Genomic DNA, 21,696 nt, shown 5'->3' with positions numbered 1-21,696 from the left:
CTTCCCTTCCCAAACAATCTCATTCAACCCTTTTACCTAAGAGAGCCACTACTCAAAAAATCAGGTTGTGTAAAACATTTATTTTTAGATTTATTTATTTATGCATACAAGAACTGGGGTACAGGCCAGAGATGCGGGGGGTGAGAGGATTCACCAGAGACAGAGAGAGGAACAGAACAGGCATATTGACTGAAATACACTGCTCAGGGGAGCAGTGGGCAAGACAGGAGAGGTCTTCTGTGCCATATGGATAGCTCCCTGGCCGGATCGAACTCGTGCTGCAGAGGCTGCGGATAGCTTCATAGTGCGGTGCTTAACCCTTTGCGCAACCAGGGAGGCCCTAAAACATTTTGACAGTTGCCTAGACTCAGGAAGTGTTGGGCTGTCTCCCTCAGGAATGAACTTCCCATCTCCAGAGATGTGAAAAGCAAATCAAGACAAAAATGAAAAGGTCTGGCAGCAGGGTCAGCCTCCTGCTGCCTTTCATTATCTGAGTTGTTCAGCCCAACTTCCTCCCTGGTCAGTGTGTAACGGTCACTGGACACATGCAAGCTAATGTTCTAACATCCACTTCCTCTCTTTTTTTGATCCAGCATCCTTCCTCTGTCCTGTTTCCTCCCTCTTGGCTCTCTTCCCTGTGTCCTAGCTGCTGTGATTTTTTTCTCTTAGTGCTCTGAGCAATAATGGGAATGGGAGTTTCTGTGTCAGGCTCTGTCTTCTTCTCCAGGCTGGGAGCATGTTGGAGGTCAGATTAGACAGAGGCCTCCCTGGGGCCCTGGCTTTTTGCATGAGAAGGCTGAGCTGGAATGGGATGAAAAACCCATTCATCCACCATTCATTTGCTCATTTACTCCTTCATGTATATTTATTGATTGGGTCATTTTCAAGCCTAGGACTTTCTGACTGAAGTTTGTGCTTTTCCTTCTGCCCAAGGCTGTGAGCCATGATTGTTCATATTTCTTCTAGTTGTTCATAAAGGGCCCTGAGGTACCAAGATGTGACTCTAACTGGGGACTGATGTGGGTGTGAAGGTTCCCTTTAAGGCCTCCAAGGCCTGATGTTCTGGTGTGTTGAGATTTACCTGTCCCAAAATGTCCTCAGACTAAAAACTGGTGTAGGGAATGCAGGGAACATCTCCTCACACGTAGAGCAGGAGACCATTTGTACTTTTTTAAAAAGTTATTTGAATTCTGTGGTGAGTGTGTGTGAGCATATTTGTCACCTTTAATTTTGTTTTTTCTTTTTTAAACAGCAGAAATTTTGTTTCTTTTCACTGCCTAACAAAATTTTAATTGAAATTGGTCCCTTTTTTCTACTTTTTTTAAGGTTTATTTTTATTTATTTATGAGTACAAGAACTGGGGTGTAGCCAGAGGTGCATGCGTGTGCACAAGTGTGTGTGTGTGTGTGTGTGTGTGTGAGGGAGGGAGAGAGAGAGAGAGAGAAAGAGAGAGAGAGACAGAGAGGATTCATCAGAGACAGAGTGGGGAGCAGAACAGGCAGACTGATTGAAATACACTGCTGAGGGGAGCAGCGGGCAAGATAGGAGAGGTCTACTGTACCATGTGGGTAGCTCCCTGGTCTGGGATGGAACTCATGCTGCAGTAGGGATAGCTTGATAGAGCTGAGACTTATACCCCTGCACCACCAGGGAGGCCCCCCCTTTTTTTCTACTTTTGAAGATAACAACAAAAACATCCCTATATCCTTTTCACCTTTTTTCCCTCCCCACCTTCCAACCTGTTTAACCTCAGATAATTTCAATTTGGTTATCAGAATCCACTGTGTCTTCATATGTTACCCATATATGCAAAATCATCCAATATTTGTTTTTGTCTTTCTTGCTAACTTCACATAACCCTCTCAAGCTTCTTCCATTTTGCTGCAAAAGGCAACATTTCATCTTTCCTTATAGCTGAATAGTATTCCTTTGTGTATCTGTACCACATCTTTATCCAATCCTTTGTCAGCACTTAGATTGCTTCCATATGCTAGCTATTATAAATACACTACAATAAACTTGTGGCGTATATAATTTTTTGAATTGATGGTTTTGTATTCTTTGGATAGAATACAAATACCTCTGGCTACACCCCAGTTCTTGTACTCATAAATAAATAAAAATAAACCTTAAAAAAAGTAGAAAAAAGGGACCAATTTCAATTAAAATTTTGTTAGGCAGTGAAAAGAAACAAAATTTCTGCTGTTTAAAAAAGAAAAAACAAAATTAAAGGTGACAAATATGCTCACACACACTCACCACAGAAGTGGGATTGCTGGATTGTATGATATTTCTATTTTTACTTTTAAAATAAGCGTCCAGACTATTTTCCAAGATGGTTGCACCAATTTGCATTCCTACCAATAGTGAATAAATGTTCCTCTTTGTCCACATACTCTCCAGCACTTAGTAATTTCACAGGTATGAGATATCTCATTGTGGTTTTGCTTTGCAAACCCCTTAATAGAACTGATGATGAGTGTTTTTTATATGTCTGTTGGCCATCTGTATATCCTCTTTGGAAAAATGTCTATTCAGATCTTCTGCCCAACGTTTAATTGGATTATTGCTTGTTTTGTTGTTTAGGTGAGTTCTGTTGGTGCTTGGGATGTTAACCCCTCGTTGCTTGTGTGATGTGTTAAATATCTTCTCCCATTCAGTAGGCTATCTTTTTCATCTGGTATTTTCTTTCACCATGTAAAATTTGATGTAGTCCCAATTGTTTATTTTGCTTTTCTGTTTATTTTGCTTTCTGTTGCTACAGGAGTCTCCAAAGATATTTTTAGTCATTGATATCATAGAACTTATTATCTATGCTTTCTTCTATGTATTTTTTATGGATTTGAGACTTATATCCATGTCTTTAATTCATTTTGAATTTATTTTTGTGCTTGGAGTTAGAGTGATCCAGTTTCATACTTCTACATGTAGCCATTCAGTTTTCTCAACATCATTTGTTGAAGAGACTCTCTCTATTGTATGGTCATGGCTGCTTTACTATAAATAGGTGTCAATATATGCATGGATTTATTTCTGGGCCTTTTATTTTGTCCCATTGATCCATTTGTCTATTTTTATTTTGAAACTACATTGTTTTAATTACTGTTGCTTTTAAAAATAGTTAAAAATCAGGTAACATGATGCCTCCACCACCCTTCTGCCCCCCCCCCCTTTTTTTTCAGGATAGCTTTAGCTATTCCAGGTCTTTTATGACTACGTGTGTTAGTGCTTTTTTGGTTCTAACTTCTTGAAGAATATCATTGTAATTTTAATGGGAACACATTAAATCTATATACCACTTTTTTAAAAATTTTTTATTTGATTTATTTATTTATACATGCACTGGGTGTAGTCAGAAGCGCGGGTGGGTGAGAGAATTCACCAGAGCCAGAGCAGGGAGCAGAGCAGGCAGAAGGACCAAAGTACACTGCTGAGGGGAGCAGCGGGCGGCAGGAGAGGTCTGCGTGCCATGTGGGACCCTCCCTCCGGTGGCCGGGGAGCAGCCAGGGATCGAACCGGCACTGCAGAGGCTGCAGGCAGCTTCACAGCCCAGCACTCAACCGCTGCGCCACCAGGGGAGGCCCTATATACAACTTTTGGTAAAAGTCATCATTTTCACTATGTTAATTCTCTTCATTCCTGAACATGGACTATCTTACCAACTCTTTATGTCTGTTTCTGTATGTTTTAATAGTGTCTTATAGTCTTCATTGTATAAATCCTTCATCTCCTTGCTAAGTTTATTCTTTTATTCTTTATTTTTGATGCCATTGTAAATGGGATTGTTTCTTCTTGCTCATTATTTGCATCTGAGAATGCAACAAATGTTTGTGTGTTAACTTTGTAGACTGCTACTTTACTGTACTCATTTATTGTTTTTTTGGTAGAGTCTTAGGATTTTCTATGTATTGTATTATATCATATGAAAGCAATAATAGTTTTACTTCTTTTCCAATCAGTATTCTTTTTATTTTTCTTTTATGATTGTTCTAGTTAAAATGTCTAATTCTAAATTAAACAGAAATGGTGAGTGAGAGTGGGCATCCTTACCTTGTTCCTAATCTTTTTTTAAAAAAAAGATTTATTTATTTATGCATACAAGAACTGGGGTACAGGCCAGAGGTTTGGGAGGTGAGAGGATTCACCAGGGACAGAGTGGGGAACAGAACAGGCATATTGACTGAAATACACTACTGAGGGGAGCAGCGAGCGAGACAGGAGAGGTCTGCTGAGCCATGTGGGTAGCCCCCTGCTGGGGATCGCACTTGTGCTGCAGTGGCTGCAGATAGCTTCATAGGTTGCATCTTAATCTTCTGCATCACCAGGGAGGCCCACCTTGGCACTGATCTTAAAGGGAAAGGTTTCAGTTTTTCACTGTTAAGTATGAGATGAGATGGCTGTAGGTTTGTTATACATGGCCTTTATTATGTTATGTTCCTTTCATATTCATTTTGTTAAGAGTTTTTATTATAAATAGGTGCCATATCTTGTCAAATACTTCCTCTGCATTTAGTGACATAATCATGTGATTTTTTATTCTTTCTTTTTTTTGAAGATTTATTTATTTATACAAGCACTGGAGTACAGGCCAGAGCCGCAGGAGGGTGAGAGAATTCACCAGACAGAGCAGGGAGCAGAACAGGCAGAAGTACTGAAACACACTGCTGAGGGGAGAAGCAGGTGAGACAGGAGAGGTCTGCCTCACCATGTGGGAATCTCCCTGGCCGGCCGGGAATCAATCTGGTGCTGCAGAGGCTGGGGACGGCTTCACAGCACTGCGCTCAACCCTCTGCGCCACCAGGGAGGCCCTTGTTCTTTCTTTTGTTAATACAATGTATTACATTAATCGATCCATATATGTTAAAGCATTTTGCATTCCTATAATAAATCCTGTTTGGTCATTGGTATATAATCTTGTTAACATATTGTTGAATTCAATTTGATAGTAATTTGTCAAGAATTTTCATATCTGTATTCATTAGAAATATTGGTCTGTAGTTTGTTTATTTGGTGATGTCCTTGCCTGGTTTTGGTATGAGGGTAATGTTGGCATGATAGAATGTATCAGGAAATGTTCTGTCTTTTTTTTTGGGGGGGGGAGTATTTGAGTAAAATGGGCATAACTTCTTTGAAGATTTGATAAAGTTCACTTAAAAAGTTATTTGATCCTGGACATCTGTTTTTAAGGCGGTTTTATTTATTTATTTATTTATTTTAAGATTTATTTATTTGTGCATACAAGAACTGGGGTACAGGCCAGAGGTGTGGGAGGTCAGAGGTTTCACCAGAGCCAGAGTAGGAAACAGAACAGGCAGATTGATTGAAATACACTGCTGAGGGGAGCAGCAGGCAAGACAGGAGAGGTCTGCTGCACCATGTGGGTAGCTCCCTGCCTGGGAATCTAACTCGTGCTGCAGTGGCTGCGGATAGCTTCATTGGTTGGATAGCTTCATAGGTTGCGTCTTAACCCCTTGCGCCACCAGGGAGGCCTTGTGTTTAGGGAGGTTTTAGATTACCGTTTTAATTAACTTTAATACTTGTAATTAGTTTATTCAAGTTGTCTCTTCCTGGTCAATCTTGTAAATAGCATTCTAAAAAAATTATCCATTTCTTCAAGATTATCAAAATTTGGGGCATATAATTATTCATAGTAGGCGTATTTTGACATATAATTGTTCATAGTTCAAAGGCTCTCTTATGATCCTTTGTATTTTTGTGGTATCTGTGGTAATTTCTCCTCTTTCACTTCTAATCCTATTTATTATCATTTTCTATCTTCTTTGTGAACCTAGCTAAAGCTTTGTCCTTTTGTTAATCTTCTTCTTCTTCTTTTTTTTTAAAAAATATTTATTATTTATTTATACAAGCACCAGGTACAGTCAGAAGCATGGGAGGGTGAGAGAATTCACCAGAGCCAGAGCGGGGAGCAGAGCAGGCAGAAGGACCGAAGTACACTGCTGAGGGGAGCGGTGGGCGGCAGGAGAGGTCTGCGCGCCATGTGGGACCCTCGCCCAGTGGGCGGGGATAGAACTGGCAGCTTTCCAACCCAGCGCTCAACCACTGTGCCACCGGGGAGGCCCTTGTTTATCTTCTTAAAGAACCAACTCTTGATTTCAGTGATCTTCTGTATAATATTTTTTACTACTACTTCATTTATTTCCACACTAATTTTTATTATTTCCTTCCTTCTACTAACTTTTGATTTCATTTGTTCTTCTTTTCCAAGTTGTTTTAGGTGTAAGGTTGAATTTTTTGAGATATTTCTTGCCTCTTTTTTTTTAAAGATTTACTTTTTGCGCGCAGACCTCTCCTGATGCGCCTGCTGCTCCCCTCAGCACTGTATTTCGTTGGTCTGCCTATTCTGTTCCCCACTCTGGCTCTAGTGGATTCTCACCCTCCTGTGCTTCTGACTGTATCCAGTGCTTGTATAAATAAATAAATAAATCTTAAAAAATAAAGATTTACTTTTATTTATTTATGCATACGAGAACTGGGGTGTAGGCCAGAGGTGTGGGGGGTGATGAGATAATTCACCAGAGACACAGTGGGGAGCAGAACAGGTGTATCTACTGAAACCACTGCAGTGCATCTTATTACTACAGGGAGCAGTGAGCAAGACAGGAGAGGTCTGCTATGCCATGGGGGTTACCTCCTGGCCTGGGATCTGGCAATAGCTTGATAGCGCTGAGACTTTAACCCCTGTGCCACCAAGGAGGCCCATTTCTTGCTTCATAATGTAGGCATACATTACAATTAACTTCCTTCTTTTTACAATTAACTTCCCTGTTACAATTTGCTGTATCCTATAGATTCTGATAATGTATGTCTTCATTTTCATTTGTATCCAAGTATTTTTTTTCAATTTAACCATATTCAGATATGTTAATTAAAAATTTATCAAGGGTCTCCCTGGTGGTGAAAGGGTTAAGACGCAACCTATGAAGCTATCTGCAGCTATTGCAGCACAGTTCGATTCCCAGCCAGCCAGGGAGCAACCCACATGGTGCAGCAGACCTCTCCTGACTCGCCCACTGCTCCCCTTAGCAGTGTACTTTGGTCATTCTGCCTGTTCTGTTCCCCACTCCTTCTCTGGTGAATCCTCTCACCCACTACACCTCTGGCCTGTACCCCAGCTCTTGTATGCATAAATAAATAAATCTTCAAAAAAAAATCTATGAAGAGTGCGCATCAAAAGAGTGGAAAAAAATAAAGAAGCCCATCAAAAATGGTTCCCTGGAAAGTGTCAGGAGCCCTCTTTAGGGAAGGAAATGTCCTGGTCATGAATGCCATTTCTTTAAAATTTATTTTTAATTATTTTATATATGTTTTGCATCATTTTTCACTTTTGTACAATGTATGCATTTTCAACTTGGTTATAGTCCCCATAAAGTTCCCACCACCCATTCACCATATCACCCTTGTGCTCTTCCCACCCTTGTTTTGATCCTACTCCCTCCCCCCCCACCCCCCCAGTATGTCTCTGGTTTTTAGTTGCCTGTTGATTCTGATTTTCACTTTATTATAATTAGTTTTTTTTTCTGATCCCTTATTTTGATCCTCCACTTTCCTGCTATTTTTCTTTTCTGGTGTTTTTCTTTTTCTTTCTGGCTTATTTCAATGAGCACGATCCCTTCCAGCTCCATCATGGATGCCATTTTTGTCAATGATTCAAACACCAAAGGTTGGCAGACTCAGGCTGAAGCATTTGTGGAACTTCTCTGTACATTTCCTAAGAAGGTCCACTGCTCTCTCATGTGAGAGTTGGTGTGCATATTGGTGCAGGATACTGAAAGTTAGGATGGCACCATAGCCGTGGGCTGCAAAAAACACCTTGGCCAAGGATGCTAGATAGTCCAGGTAGTAAAATGCTGGGCCCTCCTGCTCATCATAGCCAACTAGGATGAAGATGACGTGATATGGGATCAGACTCCAAAGACAGCTAAGTTTCAGTGTGTGAAATTAGCCTGCTGCTTTGGGAAACAATTCATAACTATTTTGTATCTTATAAAGTTACAAAAATTTCTGAATATAGTCTGCAAACTGTACAGTGTCTCCAGACTCTCCAATACATAACAGTAAGATTTTACTTATCTTAAACACCTTGATCTGGCTGATCATCCTTCACCTGGATAATATTGCTAGTGGTCATCCAGTCAGAGGTAACAAGGACATAGTTGGGCCCCAGATGCCAGTGAGGTGCTCTATGGTGGTAGGAGGCAGAGGACTGTGAGTTCGACAGAATGCAGGACTCACCATCTTCCAAGTATTTTAAAATTTCTGTTTTAACTTCCTCTTTGAGTTAGTGATGTTTGAGCAGCTTGTTATTTAATCTCCATATGTTTGAGTTTTTTCATTTTTATAGTTGATTTCTAGCTTTATAGCATTATTATCAGAAAAATGCTTGGTGTGATTTCAATCTTCAATATGTTTATTGATAGCTGATTTGTGTTCCAACATATGGCTTGTACTTGAGAAAGTTTCATGTGCACTTGAGAAAAATGTAAATTGTGCCGTTTCAGGGTGGAGTTTCCTGTGGATGTCTGTTAGAACCACCTGATCTAGTTCATCGTTTGAAACTATTGAATCCTTTTTTTTTTTTAATAGAGGCATGTTTTATTTATTTATTTGTTTGTTTGTTTTGTTTATACAAGCACTGGGTACAGTCAGAAGCGCGGGAGGGTGAGAGAATTCACCAGAGCCAGAGCCGGGAACAGAACAGGCAGAAGGACTGAAGTACACTGCTGAGGGGAGCAGCGGGCACAGCAGGAGAGGTCTGCGCTCCATGTGGGACCCTCCCCTGGTGGCCGGGGAGCAGCCGGGGAATCGAACTGGCGCCGCAGAGGCCGCTGGCAGCTTCGCAACCCAGTGCTCAACCGCTGCGCCACCGGGGAGGCCCTTGAATCCTTTTTTATGTTCTTTCTTGTTAATCTGTCCATAATTGCAAGTGGAATGTTTAAATACCCTCCTATTATTGTGTTGTTAATGTGCCTATTTCTATTAGTAATTGCTTTATATATCTTGATACTCCTTCATTTGGTGCATATATATTTTTAAGTGTTATATCATCATGTTGTATTAGACCTTTATTTACTCTGTCAATCTCCTCCTTCTATTACACTTTTTAACTGGAGATCTATTTTATTTGATATAAATATAGCTGTTACTGCCTTTTTAAAAAAATTACCATTGTTTATAGAATTGTCTTCCAGTTATTTAATTTTATTATTTATTTTAAAAAATATTTACCTATGCATACAAGAACTGGGGTATAGGTCAGAGGTGCAGGGGGTGAGAGGATTCACCAAAGACAGAGTGGGGAACAGAACAGGCAGACTGACTGAAATACACTGCTGAGGGGTGAGTCAGGAGAGGTCTGCTGCGCCATGTGGGTAGCTCCCTGGCTGAGGATCAAACTTGTGCTGCAGAGGCTACAGATAGCTTCACAGTGCATGCTTAACCCCTTGCACCACCAGGGAGGCCCCAGTTTTTTATTTTAATCCTGTGCTTGTCTTTATTTATTTATTTATTTACCTTTTTCCCCCTGCGCTTGTCTTTAGAAGTGAGGTGAGTCTCCTATGAACTATTGTAAGTTGGACTTTTTTTTTTTTTTTTTGGACTTTATTATCTATTCAGTCACCATTTCATTGATGAGTTCAAGCCTTTTACATTTAAGGTAATATATATATAGAAATATATATTTTTATCTCCTCTTTTGTGTTTTTATAGTTTGTTCTTTATGTTTTGATAACTTTCTTTTATGTTTTGTTTGGGTTTCATTTCCATCAGCTGTTTCCTTTCTCAGGTTAGTCAGACTCATTTGTAATTTCTTTTTTTTTTTAAAGATTTATTTATTTATTTATTTATTTATTTATTTATTAATGCATATAGGAACTGGGGTACAGGCCAGAGGTGCAGGAGCTGAGAGACAGAGTGGGGGACAGAATAGGCAGGCTGACTGAAACACACTGCTGAGGGGAGCAGTGGGCGAGTCAGGAAAGGTCTGCTGTGCCATGTGGGTAGCTCCCTGGCTGGCCAGGGATTGAATTCCTGCTGCTTAGGCTGTGGACAGCTTCACAGCACTGTGCTTAACCCCTTGCACCTCCAGGGAGGCCCTCAGTTATAATTTCTTTAAATAAATTTTCTATCTCCTCTCTCTTCTCCTCTGGGACCTCCATGATCTGGATAGTGTTTCTTTTCATATTGTCTTAAAGAGCTCTTACACCATTTTTATTCTTTTTAATTCTTTTTTCCTTTGCTGGTCTGTTTATATATTTTCCACAGTGGTGTCTTCAAGCTTGCTGATTCTGTCTCCATCTTTTGTTTATCTACTATTGAGTCCCTTTATTGTAATTTTAAATTCAGCTATAGAATACTTTAATTTCTTTTTGAAGCTTCCTCATATGTTTTCTTTGTTGCAATCCTGCAATTTTTCTGTCAATTATTTTTCTTATTTCAATATAGTTATTACTGTAGCTTTAAACTCTTAATTAGATAAATTACATAGTTCTGATGGATTTAGATTCCTCTGGGTGTTTGTGTGTTCCATTATTTGTGGTATATTCCTCTATGTCTTCATTTTCAGTTTTTATAGGTTGAGATAAAGAGCTTTCTTTCCTTTTCTTGGCCTTGCATTAACATCACAGATTGGGGGGTATAGTCTTAGAGTTTTTTTGCCCAGGATCCATAGGCATCTGTTACTTTATAGAATGGCACCTGTTTAGATGACCACACCTCTAGAGTCAAAAAGTGGAAAGAGGTAAGAGTTGGGGGAGAAGGTACCAAGAGGTTGCTACAAGTCTCCTAAGGTATTTTGGACGCATGGATTGGGTGTGTTTATGAGAGAATCTACAGATTCCTTCCCAGATCAATTCCTCAGCCTCCCTAATAGTCTGAGGATAGCACCAACCTCTCAGCTGTGATCCAGTTTTGCAACAAGTAGTTTTTCACCTGGGGTACAGGCAGGAATAGAGTGGTCTGAGAACTGTGGGCTCACACTGCAGACAGGCCACTGTCCCGCTTATGATCACAGGCAATGAGGGGTGTGTGTCTCTCAAATTTTGCTCTGCTGTCCACAAAAGACTTATTTCCTTGCACACCTCTTGATCTTCTCAATGTTTGTAACATCAGGAGGGGACTGCGGTGCCAGGGGATAAAGTTGTGAATGAATCTGTTCCCTGTTCCCTACTTTCAGGTACAGAGTTTTGCCTTGAGGTACTACTTACAGCCTCTGGGACCCAGTGTTTTAAACTGGTCATGAATAACATACGACTTACATGGGTGTTATCTCAGCTTTAGCCCAGGGCAACAGTAAGACAGTGTTTTGCATAATACAACAGTCAACTGTAGAGAAGAGAGACTCCTCTTATGGAGACACATACAAAAAACTTTTTACCATTCAATTCCAGTTCCTCTAATTTATTCTTCCCCACTGGTTCAGGCTCCAGCTGCTCATATTAGGGAATCACAGGCTCAAACCAACAATCACTAGGCTGATAGTCACTATGACTGCTGTCCTCAGACACCACTATTGGGGGTGCAGAGTATTTCACCCTCCAGCCCTGAGCTTGGCTGCTTTCTAGCAGTACAGCTTATGTATTAGCCAGCATCAGTCAGCTCTTCCAGCATTCAATCACAGATCTGTCTGACTCCTGTAGCTCTCCAGGGGTAGCCTTCCATGCTGCACACTGATTATGTACACTCCACTCTCCAGTGCAAACCAGCAGTTCTAAAATCCCCTATGTGAGCATGAGCTTTTCAGTCAAAAGAGAGGCTCCTTATCACAGCCATCCCTCCCTCTCTTGAGTTTCACTGCCCCAGTAATATCCCAAACACCATTATATTTCAAATTTCCTGGTCTGAGGACCATTTTTTTTTTCAATTTTAAACACTACAGTGTTTAATTTACATATCAAAAATTTAACCATTTTCAAACCAAAGATTAACTGTTTAATATAGAAAAACCATACTTATTTGGCTTAAGGTCTCACTAAAACATACATGTTCCAAGTGATTATCTATTTTTTCTTAATTTAAAATTATGAGGGACTAGGATGCTGAAATAAATGCCTAAAGCAAGTCAAAGATTTAAGATTGAGAGGATCCTGGAGCACTGAAACCATGTTTATTATAAACTCAATATTCCAACTCATACCAAAACACTTTGTTCTATTTCTCAGTTGCCTTTTCACAAAAAGTTACTGGTATAGACAAGTGAATGACGCATACCTGCCTCACAACATTCAATTTTAGATCACTATAAAATTTCTAAATTTCTATATCCAATTAACAATTTCAAGTCATCTGACACTGTTACTATATTCCTCTTGCCTGTAACACCCTTGATATTCCTTTGGAAATCAGATTCAAGCCTTTTCTCTGTCAAGTCCTTCGGTAAAACTGTTTCTTGTTACTTTTCTTAGCACACTAGAACTGACTTGAACTGTTTATTTGCTTAAAAGTTTGAAAGGATAATCAGCTTAAGGAAAAAAAAAAAAAGCCCCAAACCAATGATGACTTTTATTATTGCATCTTAAAGATGTATCACAAATAGGTCTAAGAAATCATCCATTATCTTGCTGCTCTGTAGCTGGACAACTTAAATCTTATTCATCAGCTTGCTGAACTGTTCCTTTTTCAAAAACATAGATACCATCCAAAAATTTCCTGATATCTTTGTTTTTAACTGTCGTGGCTTGCTAAATCAAAGCAGCTGAATTTGATACAAGTTCAATGTTGTTTCCTTCAAGAATCAACTCATCTTTCTGGGCTTGAGATACTGAACAAGCAACACCTTGTCTCATCCGAACCCTGCGAATATATTTTTTGCCCAAGAAATTTCGGATTTCAACAAGAGACCCATTCTCCTGAATAACAACGTTGATAGGGAAGTGAGCATACACAGACCTCATCTTAAAACGGAAGCCCAGTGTAACATCCTTGATCATGTTCTGTACATGACTACAGATAATGCGAACAGTAGCCAGTTCCTTTCTATTTCCCCACCATTTGTCAACCTGGAGCCTCTTCTTTTTCTTCCCAAGCAGACTGAGTTCGACATTGATGTGATTGAAGTCCCTCCGCAGGGTGCCTCTGGGGCCCTTCACAATAACAGTGCGACCCTTCAGGGAGATGTCAACATTTTCTGGAATGTCGACAGTCTGATTGCTGAGAACGGTCTTCATTCTCGCTGTAGATGCGGCAAAGCCTGAGGACCATTTTTGAAATCCCAACTTTGAACTCAGATCACAGCCCTCCTGCCCGTGTTCACATCAAGCTCCATGTCTGTTTGCAGTCCCCAGAGGAGTCAGGTGATGATATTTGTGGGGGAGACAAAACCCTGGGCCCTGAAAACTTCCAGACCAGTTTCACCTCCCCCTGGCAATTTTCCCTTATTAGCCATTTTGTTGAGGTTTAACATGGGCATGGCCAAGTTCACAATGTCAGGAGTGGAGCTTGATGAGGGTGATGACCCTCAGGTCAAGATTTCCTAGCTCCTGCTGGTTCATGGGAGCCTCCAGTTGATTATCTCCTCCCGCAAGGTGATCACTACCCTGACTTCTGTTCCTATAGATAATGTTGACCTGATTTTGAACGTCACATAAATGGGATCACAGAATGAATAGACTCTTGAACATGCTTTTCCTGTTTTTCTCACTTCAGTGAGAATCATGTGCTTGTTCCTTTTTCATGGCTAGATAGTATTCCCTGTTACCAGTTTTTATTTTTATATAGTCATGCATCACTGAACAATGGAGATACCTTCTGAAAAAAGTGTCATTAGGTTATTTTGTCACTACACGAGTGTCAGAGTGTAATTACACAACCCTGGATAGTACAGTCTACTACATACCTAGGCTTGGTGGTGTAGCCTATTGGGACCACCATCATCTATATGGTCTGTTGACTAAATTTTTTTAAAAAGATTTATTTATTTATGCATACAAGAACTGGGGTACAGGCCAGAGATGCAGGGGGTGAGAGGATCCACCAGAGATAGAGTGGGGAACAGAACAGGCAGATTGACTGAAAAACACTGCTGAGGGGAGCAGCAGGCGAGACAGGAGAGGTCTGCCTCGCCATGTGGGTTTCTCCCTGAACGGCTGGGAATTGAACTCGTGTTGCAGAGGCTGTGAATTGCTTCACAGTGCGGTGCTTAACCCCTTGCGCCACCGGGGAAGCCCTGTTGACTAAAATTTTATTAATGCGTGACTGTGGCAAAATTCTTATGACATATAACTTGTCATTATAAACATTTTAAAGAGTTGGGTGCCCCCTGTGCACTGGATCCTGCAAGTCCTGGTTCTGTTTTCTGGAGATTCTAGCTCAGTGTGTTCAGGAGGACCAAGGGCTCCATAATTTTTGATACAAGATTCATTTGTTAATTATTCCACTGTACATACATTTCTTGAGCACCTACCAAATGCCAGGCAATGAGGAAGATGTTTGCTGATATTCTACTCTGGCTTTGTAGGAACTTGCTGCTTGGTTGGGAAATAGACAAGAAAGCTGTTATGATGAGAACACAGGATGCCAAGGATCCAAAGGAAGTTGTCAACTCAGGATGGGGAGTCAGGGAAGGCTTCCTAGAGGAAGGGGCACTGAGAACAGCAAAGAAAGTAGCTTATCCTGGAGAACAGAAAGGAAGGGGTGTTTCAGATAGTAGGAAAAAGCATGTGCAAAGGCCAGCAGCTGAGGAATTAAAGACATTCCGGGAGCAGAAAACAAACAGAGGTGCAGGACAGGGGGAGTAATTGGGGGCCAATTACTGTGTTAGAAGGTCCTTGTGGACAGAATTTTAGAAGGTATCCTTTCACTGTTTCTATGTGTTCTATGAGAGCCTGGCAGGTTGGTTACACTTATCCTAGTCCAATCAGCAGTGTCCGCAGGGCCATGATTAGGGACAGAGTTGCAGTTCATCCTGGTGCCCTAATCTGCAGTACAAAGTGACCCACCTCGGTGACTCAAAGTCTTGGGGGTGGGGGTGTGGAGAGGACCAAGATGGATCTTTTTTTTTTTTTAAGATTTATTTATTTATGCATACAAGAACTGGGGTACAGGCCAGAGTTGTTGAGGGTGAGAGGAGTCACCAGAGATAGAGTGGGGAACAGAACAGGCAGATTTGACTGAAATGCACTGCTGAGGGGAGTAGCGGGTGAGTCAAAAGAGGTCTGCTGCGCAATGTGGGTTGCTCCCTGGCCGGGGGTTGAACTCTTGACCAGGTTACCAACTCCTGTTCAGATGTGAATCCCCAAGGCAGCACTATGTCCTGACATCCAGACTCCAACCAAGTCAAATGGTCATCATTGTCCCTGTATCTCCCGTCTCTTTTATGACCTCACTATGAAACCAAGCATAGCAAACATATGGGTATAGCTTGTGTTGTTCAAATTTCAGCTGTGTCCTTCTCAACAGTGTGAACTCCTGACCGCTTAGAGCCTTAGTTTCCCCATCATTAGAACTCATATCATAACAGCCTCCCAGGTAGAAGGGATTAAATGAGTTAAAACATGCAGAGGGCCTCCCTGGTGGCAGAAGGGGTTAAGCACAGCAATATGAAGCTATCCACAGCCTCTGCAGCGTGAGTTCGGTCCCCTGCCGGCCAGGGAGCTATCCACATGGCACAGCAGACCTCTCCTGCTGTGCCCGCTGCTCCCCTCAGCAGTGTATTTCAGTCAGTCTGCCTGTTCTGTTCCCCACTCTGTCTCTAGTGAATCCTCTCATCCCCCACACCTCTGGCCTGTACCCCAGCTCTTGTATGCAAAAATAAATAAATCTTTAAAAAAAACCATGCAGAGTGTGAACCAGTGCCAGCAGATGTGTTACTGAGGAATGGGGCCTCTACCTGATGTTCATATATCACTTAATGACAACAGGTATTTGAGAAGAAAAAATCAGCTTTCTTTGCAAGTTGATTGGCAAGGAGATAGGTGATAAACTCAAATCTACCTCCTCAGTTAACAGCAGAAATGAGGCATTTTGATTTTGGGGACCAAGATTAATTTTGAAACCAAAGGAGTTGACATTTATTAGCTAAAGATTAGGTTGGGGCAAAGTAATGTGAAGTTGACTGGAGCTCATTGGTAGTCACAGGACACTTAATACATGAAATACGAATAGGCTTTTCTCCAGGTAACCGGAGTTTTGAATTTCTGTTGGTGGGTCCCTGCCCCTGGGTAGCCCCCTCCTCCTCTCCATTCTCAGTCTCCAGCCAGCCTTGGTGCTCAGCTCAAGGTCGTTTGTTTCTGCTTGCTCAGGCTGTGTCAGACAAATTGTGTCTGTAAACACACGCCTCAATGAGAAGATTTTTTTCTCTTTTGTATTTTAGGGTCTCAGATCAATTTAACCATTTAGCCTTGGTTTGATGCTCATCCAGTTAATTATTCTTGGAATTGATCGTTTTGCTTTGGAACGTCACTGGCTACAGGTTACTCTTGGATACACAGCTGGTGGCTTCCCAGGGAGACTATATCCAACCCCACTTCAACCCCAGCACAATCATGAATCATGCATCACCTAATGATTGGGATACAATGAAAAATGTATTGGGATACATTGAGCAATCACTAGGTGATTTCACGCAAATCTAAATGATACTGTCTACTATGCACCTAAGCTAGACAATACAGCCTACCAGGGCCACCGTCATAGACGCAGTCCATCATCGACTCAACGGCTGTTAAACAATGTAAGACTGTAAAGTTGACATCCTATCCCTGAACATAGTTAAAGTTCAATTTATTTTGAGTTTATAGTTCCCCAGGAGCCAAAGTTTGTTTGTGTTTGGTTTGCAAACATTTACATAGCTCCTCAGAGTGCTTAGCAGCCCCGGGAACCCAAGATGCTGAGACAACCCTGCCTGACAGTGTCTTAATGGTAGGCCAAGAGGCATGACAGTCTAGAGCTCTGGGTTTAAATTCTAGATACTGCCTGGGCAGTTTGGGAAAATGGCTTTGATCTCTGATCTTCCATCTCCCCCCTGTCAAAGGTGACATTAACCAAGCCCCATGTCAAATGTTCTTAGTCCCTTGCCCTTCAGGCTGGATTTTAGGCCATGGGGTCTCCAGCCGGTCTGGAGCAGGGAAGCAGGGCTTGAATAAAGGAGCATGAATAAAGTCATGAATAAAGGAGCAGCCCTAATCTGGGGAATCTTTTCCAGCAGGGACCTGGAAACCGCAGAGGGCAGACATTTGGGGTTCCCACTAACCCCTCTTCTGAGCTAGTGACCCAATGTTAGATAAGGGCCACATGCTCCTGGTATTCTCAGAATGTAGCACCACTCTGGTTCCCAGTATCTTTCCTTTATGTCTCAGTTTTCTCATCTGTGAAATGGGAACATTATATATACCGCAGGGAGCAGGTGCATAAGTAATGGGCACATGAAAGCTCAATAGTTGTTCAGATGGAGCCATTACATTTTTGCTGTTTTGTTTTTTTTTTAACTATCATTGTAGGGAACTTGGGGAAATAGGAACCAGTGAGTGGAATGCAGGGGTTAAGTGCTGTCTTCTTCCAAATCCTGGCCCAGCATGTAGGACAATCTTAATTAACACCCCTCTAACATCTTTTAAAAAAATAAAAAAAGGACCTCCCTGGTGGTACAGGCGGTTGAGCACAGCACTGTGAAGCTGTCTGCAGCCTCTGCAGTGCGGGTTCGATCCTGGCTGCCTGCGGAGATACCCACATGGTGCGGCAGACCTCTCCTGTCTCGCCCGCTGCTCCCCTCAGCAGTGTATTTCAGTCAGTCTGCCTGTTCTGTTCCCCGCTCTGTCTCTGGTGAGTCCTCTCACCCCGCCCCTGCACATCTGGCCTGTACCCCGGTTCTTGAATGCATAAATAAATAAATCTTAAAAAAACCCAAAAAACCCAAAACAAAAAAACACCCCTCCAGTGGGCCCCCAGTCCTGGAGGTGCCCATTGGCTCAGTGCTTCCCCCTGCTGGTTGCCCTGGAGACTTCAGACTGAGACTCACCTTCAAGCCTAGAGCTCCACCCCCCACCCTGTCTGAACCTACTCTGTCTCTTTGCCAAATTAAATGTCCCACCCTGCCTCACTCTCCTGATCAATCAAATACCTTTTTAAAATTGACCTTCCCCAGGCCAATCCTTCCCTTTCCCTGTAAAGAGGACAACTCCCACAACTCCCACTCTACAGCCTTTCTGGTCAGGGTCTAGAACTTGCAAGGAGTCAGAGTTGTCCTCCTCCTGTGAATTCTCCGGGAAACAATTATTTTTTTAACCCCCATATAATGGCCAGTAAACCAAGATTGCTCTCATCAATTTTGCTTTGTTACCGCTGGCCTGAGGGCCACGCAAGTCCATGAGGAGCAGAGCATTTGTTCTTCTCAAGCCCGCTGCCAGGGATGTCCCTTCTCCTAGTGCCTGCTGTTCTTAGCAAGGCCTCCTCACTCCCCAGCTTTCCTTCTTTCCCTCTTTCCAGCATCCCAATTGGAGCTTCCCACCTGTCCCTCTCCCTACAGTTGCCCAGCCCTGACATTAGAGATTGGCTTCAGTTGTCCCACACTATCCCCATCCCTGACCCCAAGCAGGACCCGTGACCTTGGACATGGCATGGCCAGGGGTAGGGATCCAGGATGTGTTTTTGAATGAATGATTACATGAAAATATTTGTTGCAGAGAAGAGTAATGCGGAAAGCTGGTCCAACCTTACTTTATAGCTCAACCTTGTTCCTCCAACCTCTCAGGAACTCAGTCTTCCTATCCATAAAATGAGCGCAATATTGCTCCTTCCTCAGGTTGCAGAGGGTTAAGGGAAATAGCATATGTCAGGCACTCAGCACATTGCCAGCATGGTCCCCTCAGGGACCAAGTGGGGTACTCCTCCTTTTTCCAATTTTGAGAACCTTAAACACAGGATCCGGTCTCCTCCATCAGTACTCCCCTTCCCATCCTGCTCCAGTACCCAGGGCAAGGCCGTCGCTGACAGAACTGTTGCAGGGAGAAGACAAGAATGTATGGCCGTCTGCAGGGCTCGGAATTCCATGTTCCCTGCATATCCCAGTACTTGCTGCCCTGATAATAGGGACTGGGATTGGGAGTGGACAAGCATGTGGAGGCTTTGATGATGTCCAGGCTTGATGTGGTTTCAGACATGGAAGTCAGGGGGGCCTTTACCTCTGTCTATACTGTGACAACATCCCATCCCATGTTGATGTCTATCCATTTTTGTCACCAGCCGACCTCTCCCCTGAACTTCAGACTTCATACACTGCCCTGGTGTTGTCAGTGGGTGCCTGGTAGGCTTCTTGAACTCATCAGGTTCCAAGCACAGCTCTCAGTTTCTCATCCTGAGAACCCCCATCCTTTTGATGGCTCCACCAACACCCAGCTGGGCTTATACTTGTCACTTCTCCTTCTTTACCTGCATGTCCAGTCAGTGGGTGGGTCCTCCAGGCACAGGCTCCAGAATGGATCAGAACCTTCCCTGCATTCTCACGTGATGCTGCCCTAGACTCCTGCCACCTACATGGCTGCCCCAGATCATCTTGCTCCTTGGGCAGCCTCAAAGGGACTCTTTTTTTTTTTAAATTTATTTATTTATTTTATTTGTTTGTTTGCTTTGTTTATACATGCACTGGGTACAGTCAGAAGCACGGGAGGGTGAGCGAATTCACCAGAGCCAGAGCAGGGAGCAGGGCAGGCAGAAGGACCGAAGTACACTGCTGAGGGGAGCAGCGGGCGGCAGGAGAGGTCTGCGCGCCATGTGGGATCCTCCTCCGGTGGCCGGGGATCGAACCGGCACTGCAGAGGCCACGGGCAGCTTCGCAACCCAGCACTCAACCGCTGCGCCACCGGGGAGGCCCTCAAAGGGACTCTTAAAACCCAAAATAAAATCCTATCCCTGGGCCTCCCTGGTGGCACAAGGGGTTAAGCACAGCACTATGAAGCCTCTGCAGCACAAGTTCAATCCCCAGCCAGGGAGCAACCCCCTCTCCTCACACTGTGTATCTCAGATTAAATCCCAGACCCTTCCCTATATTCCAAGACTCCTCACAGCCCAGCCCACATACCCTCTCTCCCACACGGTACCAGCTACACCTGCCTCCTCAGTATTCCTCCAACACATCAGGTATGAGCGTCACTCCAGGGCCTTTGTACCTGCTCTGTCATCTGCCTTGAACACCCCTACCTCCACGCTCTCCTCCCCACGCCTTGCTCCTTCTCTTCCGTTGGGCGTCAGCTTATGCGTTGATTCACCGGGTGGCAGTTCCCCACTCCTTCACCATTCCTCTCTTCCGTGGTGCCCTCCCTGTTTTCCTCCTTTTCCTTAGTTTCTTCCCTGCATGCTTGTTTGTTTCTAACCCTCACGCTAGGCCATGTCACTCGGTGGAACCTGATGAGGAGTGTTCCAGCATCCAGACGGCACCAACAAATGTTTGCTGAACAAATTGATTAGCATCTGACTCATACCCACCCCCTCCATGGAGTTTCACACCGCACCAGAAACATCATTGTACTTAGGACAAAAGGGATTTTTTAGAAGGTTCCCCTGGGTTGGGGCTTCTAGAAGAAGCTCTGCCCCTTCCCCATTAAAAGCTTGAGTTCAGCAGATGCTGTGAAGGGAAACTTTCTCACTTAGTGCCAGATTTTTCATAGTTGCTCTGGGCATAGGGGATGGGCTGATTTTGATCAGAGCAGGGCCCCTAGGGATGGCCAGGACGGCTGGCTGTGCCGTGGTTGTGGCGGCTGCGGGGGGCTGCTCTCCTGGTGTTTGTGCAGGTTGTGCTTTACACCAGTCCGTGCACCCTCTCCTGTTACCTCTCTTTCAATTATTTTCTTTTCTGTAGGTGTCATTAGATGGTGGAGAGAGAGTGAGACATCAGAAACCAAGAGAGAAAAGACAGAGCCAGAGTCTGAGAGAGTTTCTAAGAGGGATGATGCACCATGTGAAAAGTCAGGGGAAGAGGGAGCTGCAGAGAAGACAGGGAAGAGAAAGATGAGGGGGAGGAGTGTGACTTTATTAATAAATAAATCTATTTATTTGAGACTGCTCAAATAAATAGATTTGGAATGAGCCTAGCTCTGTTGGGAGCAAAATGGGGCCCCAGAGCTTAAAAATTAATTGGATATGAGTGATAAATTAATCAGGGGCTTTGGAAGAAAGAGAAAGATGAGGTGTGGGCAAGAGAGACAGACAACAGAAGAGACCAATGCATACTGAATGTGTTGGGAGAATATAATTCACAAGAACAGACTGAAGGTCAAAAGTTATATTGGTGAAGGAAATGTGTTTCCTAAAACTCCCCATCCCTTTGTGGTAAAAAAAAAAATCTTAGCAAACCAGAAATAGACATGAATCTCCTTCACTAGATTTTCTTTTGAAACCTACAGCAGATTTCATATTTAATGATACATATTGAAATGTTCTCTTTAAGATAGGGGGATACGGTAAGGATGGCTTAATTAATTAATTTATTTATTTATTTGCGACAGCTCGAATAAATAGCTTTGAAATGAGCCAAGCTTTGGTACTGAAATTGCACTGAAGATCTTGACTTTCACATTAAGGCAAGAAAAAGAAATGAAATGTTAAGGACAGGAAAAGAAGAAATGAAAGTATGTTAATTTGCGGATGGCATATTTGTATACAATTAAAACCACAAAGAATCTGCAGGTATCTTATTGGAATTGTAAACACAGAGAATACGCCTTAGATGCTAGAGCCAAATGCACTCTGTAG

The 21,696-nt window shown here is 42.8% G+C and overlaps 1 protein-coding gene across 1 annotated transcript; it reads right to left on the bottom strand.

The window, feature by feature from the left end:
• Positions 1 to 12,695: 12,695 nt before the first annotated feature.
• LOC311182039 (large ribosomal subunit protein uL6-like) lies at positions 12,696 to 13,181 on the bottom strand (the record flags this gene model as incomplete). The annotated part of the gene is made up of 1 exon (XM_084250589.1): positions 12,696 to 13,181. One exon carries the CDS (start codon positions 13,179 to 13,181, stop codon positions 12,696 to 12,698), a length of 486 nt encoding a protein of 161 aa, XP_084106715.1.
• Between the last annotated feature and the right edge of the window lie 8,515 nt (positions 13,182 to 21,696).

This window comes from Talpa europaea (genome assembly GCF_964194135.1).
Source record: "Talpa europaea genome assembly, chromosome: 12".
Classification (NCBI taxonomy): domain Eukaryota; kingdom Metazoa; phylum Chordata; class Mammalia; order Eulipotyphla; family Talpidae; genus Talpa; species Talpa europaea.
The sequence above is the reverse complement of the archived record's forward strand: the minus strand, read 5'-3'. Positions and strand labels throughout refer to the sequence as shown.